Below are 10,358 nucleotides of genomic sequence, written 5' to 3'. Positions count from 1 at the left end.
TCCACCTGCATTTCCTTTTGCAACTCTCAAAAACAACACATTGGTCCCACTGCCCCTCAATCAAAAGATTCTTTTTTCATATCACTTTCTTTATTCCAGTAACAGATTTATTTAAACAAACCACCTCCTCACTCTCCACCTTCTTTCTCATTACTTAACTCACAAGTTGTTTTCTCCAAAGCACTTTAGTCCCAATATGAATTCCCTCCCACATCCACCTGCACCTCCTCCACCCCTTTCACCACCATCACCAGTTACGCCACCTCCACCTCCACCTCCTCCACCCCTTTCAACACCACCACCACTAACAGCCCCACCCGGAAAGCAGGCCACTCAAACTCCTCTTGAACAAATTGGCATCTCAAAGCCATCTATAACAAAACAACATAGTCTAACATTAGCTGCACAAAATCCTGACATCATGAGATCAACCAAGGCACCAATACTCCATCACCCTTGCCCCGCTGCGCAGACCTGTTCCTATGGTTTGGTGCAGCTTTTTGCCTCATATTTAGTCTGCTTCTCATCTTCTTTGGAATCACAACTCTGATCATCTCTTGGTCATTAAACCAAGAAGCCCTGTGTTTGACACTCCCAGTGCTACTCTCAGCACCATCTATTTTGACTTGCCAGAGTATTTCAACAGTGAGTTTACCTTCCTGGCAAATTTTTCCAACCCAAATCGGAAAATTGCACAATTTATAAAGAGAGGAATTTAATTAATTTGGAAGACCACCATACCAATCTTCTTACCATAGGCTACACATTAGAAGTTGGCACATTATTCATTTAATAAATTAATTTGTTAAAAGGGAACAAAGGAAAACAGGGGACCCTGTTTTTGATAGGCAAAGCTTTCTCCAAAGGTGTATACTTCATTGGAAATTATCAACCATTTTATCCAAAACAATACCAAGAGAAAGGTAAGAGTATATAAATTCACAACTAAAGAAACCCAGAACAGCCCAGCAAACACTATTGGAAATTAATATATATCTATTGATTAAATTCCAGCCAATACACCAGTTAATTCTACCAACGAAAATCAACATCAACAAGAACAGAATAGTAAAATAAGACGAACCAGCATCTCCCCTGCCAACTTTCCCCTTTTTACTTTTTCAGATATCCCCCAATTCCCACCGTCTCCCCTTTTATCCTATTCTTCATAACAAACTTCTTCAATCATCCACTCCCTTAATACCATCTGTCCCTCCATAAACCATCCTTAACACCTCACACACAAGAACCTTCCTGCCAACTGCACCAAAATCCCCTACTTCACACCCTTATGTTTCCTACAATAGACTAGCACACTAGGGGTCTCATCAAAAACATTGACAGTAGTTATTGCATGCTGATGACAAGCAATACACAACCTTTATTACAAGAAAAAAGCCATATTCTTCTTGGGTGATCACTGGAAAAGATGGATTCATCAGCATCATACTTCATCTGTTCATGACAATAGAAGATTTACATCCCTCAGCTAAATTAATTCATAGGATAAGTAAAAAACAAATGTACAAAAAGAAACAAAAAAACTGATAATTTCGTTTTCGGAAGCAGCAGGTGGTTTCCGGTGACCGGAGACTTTTTCGGCGTGTTACGGTAACAAAATTGATATTAAAATGATGGCCTCTAAATTATCTATCTGTCTATATAACTTTAAATTACAATTTAGATAATTGATGATTAATTACAATTACTACCAGATTAGAATATGCTAATCCAACTATTAAATTATTTTTAGAAAAAAGTTTATTTTGTTTACTCATAAAAAAACTGCAATATTTAATAGCAGAGAAGTAAATTTAAGAGAAACACACTAGTCAAAAGACTTCCTTGTTTTAGGAGACTGACCTGTTGATTATATGAGTGATGGGGCTACTCGTTACTCGGCCTCAATTTCTTCAATAGCTTCTCAAAATCTTCTGCTGAAAGAGATGACAAATATTTACTAGTGTAACTAAAGTATCCTCCTCTAATTGTATGTTTATAGCTGACACGTACTTGTGGAATGTGTTTATCAACATTCTTCCAGCTCTCATTTTTTATCATGCAATAAACCTCCTTCAACATCATTTCAAATACAAGTTTCTTTAGGTTATTGAGATGCTCAATTCCAGTTGGAATCTCCTTCATCAATGGGCATGGTCCAATCGACAAGTATGTAAGACTAGGCATTGCACCTTTCTCTATCATCATGCATTTCAATCCTTTGAAGTCCCAGAGATATAAGGATTGAAGCTTTGGAAACCAACCTTCTTTGAAATGCAATTGCTCATCACAGTCACGCACAAAGAGCATAAGCACCAATAAATTAGGCAGAGCTTGAAGGATTGTCATGGAATCATTGGTTGATCGATTCAAATACAATTCTAATCTGGTTAGGTTTTGAAGTTTAGAAATCCAAACTGGTAGAATTTCAATGAACATCCCTCCCAAAGTAAATTGCTGAAGACATAAAGGAGGAGAAGCCAAGGATTGTATATCAACAGGCTCTTCTGCACTTGTAAACGCTGATACAGTCAAACCGTCAAGCTTTTTCATATTCTGGACAATAGCAAAAAAATCCTTCACATCTCTATTTGCAACGTCAATGCCCAACTTTCTGATCTGTCTCAGTTTCTTAAGCTCTTCAAGTACTTCAGTGTTTGTATATACATACTTCAGCTGCTGCAACTCTGTTAAAGCCCCAAAACCTTCTTGTATTTTTGTCATTTCTCCATGAGGACCTTTGCTGTCCAAGCGTCGTACAATTAGACAACGCAATTTTTTCAAATTCTTGATCTCAACTGGGAGCTCACTCACAAAAGTTCACTTCAAATCAAGAGTCTCTAAGTTGAGAAGCATGCCTATGGACTTGGGAAGTTCTTTAACTTTTGTATTTTTCAAACTTAAGTAGTGCAAATGGAAGAGCTTTCCCACTCTATCAGGAAGACAATCCAAAGGGGCATTTTCAAAATCAAGTATCTTTAAGAGCTTGAAATCAGCAACATATGTAGTCACGAAAGTCTCGAGCAGTTTGTCTACATTAAAAAGACAAATGGAGCGGATTTTTGAATTTTTTATGCTCTCTAAAACACCATTAGCGCATTTGTCAATTGAAATACGCCGAGTTTTACTAATGTGACTCAAGCCTTTTTCGTTAAAGAAATGACAAAAATCACATTCCTTCATCTTTCTGCGAATGATCTCGTACATCAGATCATGAACTCTACTACTTTTAGCTCGTCCAGAAGCTTTTCTCTTTGAAACTTGAACCAAGTTTCTATCAATAAGTTCTTTCAAGTATTCTTGTGCAACATACTCAGATGGAAGGTTGTTGTTGCATTGGACAAAGCCTTCAGCTATCCAAAGGCGAATTAATCTCCCAACTCTAATTTCGTAGCCTTCTGGAAGCACACCAAAGTATAAGAGACATGACTTGAGATGGTGAGGAAGATCATAATAACCTTCAGACAAAACTCTATTGCAATCACTAAGATGGGAATCACTACTTAATATTGAGCCCAAGCTACCTAGTATATTTTCCCATTCAGAAACAATCTTGTGTTTCCTTGAGAGAAGCCCACCTATTGTAGCAATTGCTAGAGGTAGACCTCCACATTTTCCAACAATAAGTTCCGATAATTTCGTCAAACTCCCATAGAACTATTCACGATAGTTTAAATAGCTACAAAACAATTTTATGTACATGCATTGTCATAGAAAAAACCAACTGAATCCAGGGTAAAACAGGGAACTTGTTTTTGATTGGCAGAAGGTATTCAAAGAAAGGCTTATACTTTCTTCAAGCTTCAATGGAAATGGCCACCAATAAGCTTCCACGGAAAGTGCAAAACTATACCAAGAGAAAGAGAAGGGTTTAATATCTCTTGAAAGACATAGCGGAATTGGATATAAGTTACCAAACAAAATAACTACTACAATAACATAAGCAAACAAAAAATATGAGCAGATGATACCAGTGAGAACTTGATAAATTATAATAATGTTGAAGAAAACTTGTCAAATCAAATGTATTCGATTATTACACAAGGAAGTTGATGAACAACTGCAATTAATGTTGCATCTCTATTGGCATTACCCAGATAATTGAAATATCATGCAATACTATACCATTCATAAGAAAGATTTTTTCATCATGTTCCCACTATCAAAGATATGGTGTTTGTTCATGATAATAGGTGAAACACAAGACAGTTTGTTAGTTATGGATTTCGATTTTCTAAATGCTTCTGGAAAACTTTTAAGGAAGAACTTTAAAGATCATCAACAGTTTATCATCAAAGGGATTCTCCTATTAATAATTAACGGTAACCATCTCTCTATGGTGATTAAGAAATCAAACAAAGTCCACGATCTATCTTGCATTTACTATCTTAAACAAGAAGATGGTAATTAAAAATAAGACTGATTAATTAAAACAAGTTGAATATATATTGCCACCAAATGTCAGTTGCAAGGCTTACTCTTTTGAAACATAATTCATTACCCAAGAGCCATATAGAACTACAACTAGACTCCCTCAACATGTTTCTTCTCAATACTAATAACAGCCAGTGAAATCATTACATCATTGAGCCCACAATAACTTTTTGAAAAAGAAAACCTTACAATCAATGAATATATTGACAACTTTTTATATTGATAAATGTAAGTATCTTTAAGGGTAATTAATTCCATGGACAGGGCAAAACAGGGGACCAGTTTTTTAATTGGTGAAGGTGTGTTCTCAATGCAACACTCAACTTACTGCCACAGTCGATTTCTTAAGAGTCTGAAATGTGTGCAAATGAAGAGATGGAAATTGGTGTTAGAGTTGTCTTAAGATTTAGGTGAATTTGTGATAAGAGTTTGGAAGAAGAAGAAAGAGACTCAGAAAATGAAGAGTTTGAGAGGTTTCTTCCTTTTTCTCTCAACACTTCACTATGAATAATAAAATGGAAAATGGACATCCAAGAGTCAAGTGTTCTTTATGAAAGATTAAGAAAAAGTAAAAGTCTGCAACTTTGGTGTTAAAGTCTTGGCTCCACCATTGCAACAATTCACCTTCATAGTGGTTGCTTTTTTAAAGTAAAAGTTGGTTGCTTTTTTAATGTCTTGTTTTTTCTTCCTAGTGGTTCATGGTGTGTTTTGTTTGTTTTTTTTAAAGTAAAATGGCCAGGTATGCTGTTAGGCTCTCCAGTTTTAGTTTATGTCTGTCAAACTCCCATAGAACTATTCACAGTAGAAAAAACCAACTAAATCCAGGGAAACAGGGTAAAAGGGGACTCGTTTTTGGTTGGCAGAAGGTGTTCCAAAAAAGGCTTATACTTTCTTCAAGTTGCCAACAATACGCTTCCACGGAAATTGCAAAACTATACCAAGAGAAAGAGAAGAGTTTAATATCTCTTGAAGGACATAGTGGAATTGGATATAAGTTACCAAACACAATAACTATTACAATAACATAAGCAAACAAAAAATCTCAGCAGATGATACCAGTGAGAACTTGGTAAATTATAATAAAGTTGAAGAAAACTTGCAAAATCAAATGTATTAGAGCATTACACAAGAAAGTTGACGAACAACTGCAATTAATACTACATCTCTACTGGCATTACCCAGATAATGGAAAAAATAACACATCAACACAACCACAACCAAATCAAATAAAAACGTTACACATTTTCTCCGATGACAAATATCGTTAGCAATACTACACAAGGAAAGATCTTATGCTCTCCAATTCACTTTTGATGCTTTCAACTTCTTTCTTTGCACTTCCCAACAACAGCTTGGTTTCTTGGACAAGCAAAGAACCCAAGGTTTCTATAGCAAAGTTCACTGTAAATTCTGCCATATCTGATAACCTTTTTCTTGATCACTCCATGGTTAAGATGTTTGCTCATGGATACATTGTTGTGTGTAAATCGAAAATTTGTTTCAGGAAACCAGTGGTTACTGTGCATGCAAATGGCTAATCTGCCCATGAATCCATGATATTTACTGCAAGGGATAATCTTCAATAATGTCATTTCGGTTAGAGCTTTTATTGCAGAAGATGTTCAAAATGAAATACATGGAAGGGAGAAATTTGTGAGGACTCTGTTAAAAGGGAATAGAGGAAAACAGGGGACTCTGTTTTTTACAATTCATTTGACCTTTTTTAATTGAAAGAGTAAAACAGTTAATACTTTCTTTAACTTTCCTCAACAGATTCCCTTCGACATGAGGAGGGCCTTTCCGATTCAACTGAAAGTCTATTGAACCGAGGATGAAGCTGCCTTTGAGCTGAGGATGACCTCTCCCAATGCTTTGAATGTCGGTTATGTCTTACATCCATACGACCCTAATAGAAATAAACAGTCACTTTAGTCAGCATCAACTTTCTAGATTGTAAATTGTCTAAATTTTTTCAGGTTCCCCAGTCTTCAAAAAGAGTGACACATAAAATAAAAAACTCTTAACAATTCATATAATACGAATTTGTTTTACTTACAAGGGATTTCAAAGGCTGAGCAGTCTTGTTTACTTCCGGCTCATCTTCCCACTATTAAGTATATACGTATCAAGAGGAGACATGTCTTCTATCCTGCAAACTTCTTCAAGACCGTATTAATTGAGTTACTTTTGGAAAAGTGAACCATTAAAGATTGAAATTACCTTTTGCTTACCCTTTCCCAGTTCTTGGTGGGTCATGGATTTCTGGAAAAAAATTACATTCAGATTTTGAGGACTTCTTAATTTAAAACAAATTATAGGATCCCTCCTGAATATTTTTTTTATGCAACTGGTGCAGCCATATTTTTCTTTATTTTGAAGATTTCCAGCATCCACATCAGCAATTTCCATGACCAGCATGTGTCTTTAGCAGATATCCATAATCTGTCGATGATTTATCAAGCATACCATTGTTGAAACGCCAAACTTGTACCATAGTAAGCTCTTATATGGATTAAAAAAGAAAGAAAGAAAGAAAGAAGCAGCAAAAATATTTTGTAACAAAAATGTAACAAGTATTTACAAGAAATGTTCCACCATTGGAGACGGACATGGGCTATTCCCATCACTGACATCAATGTATTAACATCTTTCAGAGGAGGTAAAGCTTGGCACGAGTTGCTTATGTCAAGAAGTGCTCACAACACAGAAAATGATCCTATATCAACCCTAAGGTGTCCTTAAACATATCAACCCTAAGTGCAGAAATATGAAATAAACAGAATCAATTGCTTACTTCAAATGATTCATTGCAAAAAAAAAATAAAAATAAAAAAATTTCGGAAAAAATTTCTATGCTGAAATTGTTTTGCAACTTAACGGTGAAACTAGAAACAAGATCTGGAAAACAAGCTATTCAATGATAAATTTCTGAATAGCAATAATTTCAACATTTATTAAGTCCTACATGAAAAGAGAAGGTCAAGTGAAAAGGTCGAATACAATAAATGACAATTACCAGTATGTCTGAAGCTAATCGCTTCAACTTCAGAGTAATCTCCAATGCAGACTCCCCAGTAGAAGACTCAAAACTAAACCGATCAGCATGTCTTACCTTGAGGCTCAATGATGAGCTTTCACACAACTTAACTTCTGTGTGCGAAACCCCTCTAACACGGTACCAAACCCTCGAGTTCGACTTCCCTAGGGGCCATCGCAAACCACCCTTCACTCCTGGATCTAAAACAGCTGAATTAATCAGCAAGGTTTTTGCAATTTAACACTCAGGATCACACCTGTAATGATATATATACGTGGGTTTATTAGATAATTATCTAAAGGCTAAGTCAAATTGACTTGTTTGGTTTATATCAGGGTTTCTTACTCCTGTATAAGCAAGTCCTCTACAAACAATTCAAAAAAGTTGAAAACTATTTCTTTTTTCTTCTTCTTTTAATGGTGAATTCCATTTAAATGTTTCTAGGAAGACTTCGAAAAAGGTCTTAATCAGATTCTAAAAATTTCTATCCTTATCCTGTTTCATCTTTTCCTGTTTCTATTATAGTAGTTCCATCATTTTTTACATCAAAATTCATCTCACAAACTCAATTCAATCTATTTTCTTTTTATTCAAAAACGTAGATATAGGTACCTCTGACAGCTTCTTTTAGCTCTACAGTTCCTGGTATAATTAACTTTAGCAAAATCCTTGTTTCATTGACTTTTCTAAAGCAACCAACTCTGAATGTTTAAGAATCATGATAATCAAATTGAGGCATCGACCTCCATCATCCTATCTGCACAACACTGATTTATTTTTATAATAGGTTAAAATAATGGCAACATTCATGCAAAATCTGATATATTATCCACATAAATAAGCATGTAAGTAACAGAAAACTTGCCTTATAGAGCTCAAACGTTTTATCTTCTTTTACTCTACATTTGCATAAAATGATTGACTTTCATCATGTGCTGTCAATCACCTAGACAATGAAATTTAAGTCAATAGCTATATTATCTGAAGTACAAGTAGCATGATTGTAATTGACAGGTGTTTAGAAGAACAATTACCCAGATATAGTATACATCCTTATCTGCTTCAAAATCAACTGCTATTTTTGGCACAACTTCACTTATAATGTTTTCCATATAAGATGTAGGAACATTTGTGTAAAATGTTCTCCTCAATCATTTCAAAGCGGTTTCAGCGACTGGATCTTTTTTGATCTTTTCTATGTTCACATAATAGGTCCTGCATCACAAGATTAATCTTATAATAGCTGCATAGTCCAAATTTTTTGTCACCAACTATTAGTACATATGTTTGCTTCACATTACAAACTAATTGAGCTGCAGACATGACTAGAAGAGGAAATACTGGTACATAAGAGTATCATCAAATATATGGTTAGAAATAGGTCAGCCGGCAGATTGATTGTTTTCCCCATTAAATATGTTCTGTGACTGGTCAGTTAAGAAAAAGTAAGGCAGGAGAAATGATAAATGAGTTACTATGTATATAGCACCAACAATCAAGCAATTCTCAGGTAAGGCAAGGCATCAACAGCAGTGCTAGATATGTGCTTTTGCAAAGTGTTTCCGTCTTCACAAAGGACAATGGAAGTCAAACGAAGGGTTTGAGTGAACTAGTAAATCATAACAAAAAAAGTGGCCAATTCCAAGGCAAAGAGGTAGCATGCATGATAAATCATTGTTTTAATTTTCTTTACTTTCGCTTTTTAAGAAATATTACTCAAAGTTTCTGATCCAGAGATTTAATTCACTGCTATCCCTTCCATGGGAATAGGTAGGGCACAACCTCATAATTTCCCTCTATTTAATTCTTAATTGACCATAAGATTCTATAAGATTCTCATGACAGTCTCAATCATTTTGGTTTATGTAACATTCCTAAAGAAAGAGAAATCAATGATGCATTATATAACATTCAAGCCAATAAAGCAAATAAATTCTTTACCCACAAAAAGAATTTTGCCAAATCTAGCGACCAATGTTGGCTTTACTTTCTCCAACTCTTTGCACTCGATTCTGTTCCTCAGATTGTTAAAAGAAGTAAATAAATCTGGCCATGCATTTTTAGCAACAAACTCCCAAGGTCATCTTGATATATTCCCTCCCACTTCATCATTACCTACAAAAAAGAGAGAAAACGATCAACACTACTACTTTAAACACTAGAATGAAATTCAAAGAGAAAAGTATAATACATTAAGACGATACTAAACAGGGCATAACACCACCTTTATCTGCCTGATTGTTCACTAAAACTAGGGACTTTTCTCCTATAGTCCGCTCAATGGGTTCTGAAATCGGCTCAAGGTAGACAAATGACGGAAATTGGCAAGTATCATCCAAATCAACAACAAACCATCTATATACCCATTGGTCTGCATAGATAATCTTCCGAACCCTGTCTACATTATGCCGAGATGATCTCAAGTTCAAATCTCTCTTGAATTGTGGAGCAAGCAGCTCTGCAGTTAGAGATGGACGGTTCAAATCCTTTGAGTGTCGCTTGTGTGGTGGAATATAATTCATAAAGATATAGCAACAATCTTAAACCCTGTTAGAATCAATCTTCAACAACGGAACTTTGCCAAATAAAACCACTCTCCCAATTAACACCCAATTCTTGCAAAAATCAACAAAATAATAGAAAAAACCCAAAGCCTTTTGATACTCTAACCTCAAAACCTCTGAAAATAATAGTGAGAATTAAAAAAAAAAAAAAAAACAAAAAACAAAAAACAAAAACAAAAACAAAACTAAAACAACATGCAAGAAATGTTTCTCTTACTTTTACTAACAATTACATATTTAACCAATACACATAATGGCTTGCCGTTTCCTAAATCTTGCCTCATGCATTGTTACCATTTTTAGGTAGATTCAGTAGCATCTAT

The 10,358-nt window shown here is 35.1% G+C and overlaps 1 protein-coding gene across 1 annotated transcript; it reads right to left on the bottom strand.

Annotated features, from left to right (window-relative positions):
* Positions 1 to 2,820: 2,820 nt before the first annotated feature.
* On the bottom strand, positions 2,821 to 8,583 carry LOC116142360 (putative disease resistance RPP13-like protein 3). Its single transcript, XM_031427784.1, has 3 exons — positions 8,484 to 8,583; positions 7,451 to 7,680; positions 2,821 to 3,657 (listed from the first exon to the last, which is right to left on the bottom strand). The coding sequence occupies exons 1-3, from the start codon at positions 8,581 to 8,583 to the stop codon at positions 2,821 to 2,823; spliced, it is 1,167 nt and encodes a 388-aa protein (XP_031283644.1).
* Between the last annotated feature and the right edge of the window lie 1,775 nt (positions 8,584 to 10,358).

Source organism: Pistacia vera, unplaced genomic scaffold (genome assembly GCF_008641045.1).
Source record: "Pistacia vera cultivar Batoury unplaced genomic scaffold, PisVer_v2 Contig407, whole genome shotgun sequence".
Classification (NCBI taxonomy): domain Eukaryota; kingdom Viridiplantae; phylum Streptophyta; class Magnoliopsida; order Sapindales; family Anacardiaceae; genus Pistacia; species Pistacia vera.
The sequence above is the reverse complement of the archived record's forward strand: the minus strand, read 5'-3'. Positions and strand labels throughout refer to the sequence as shown.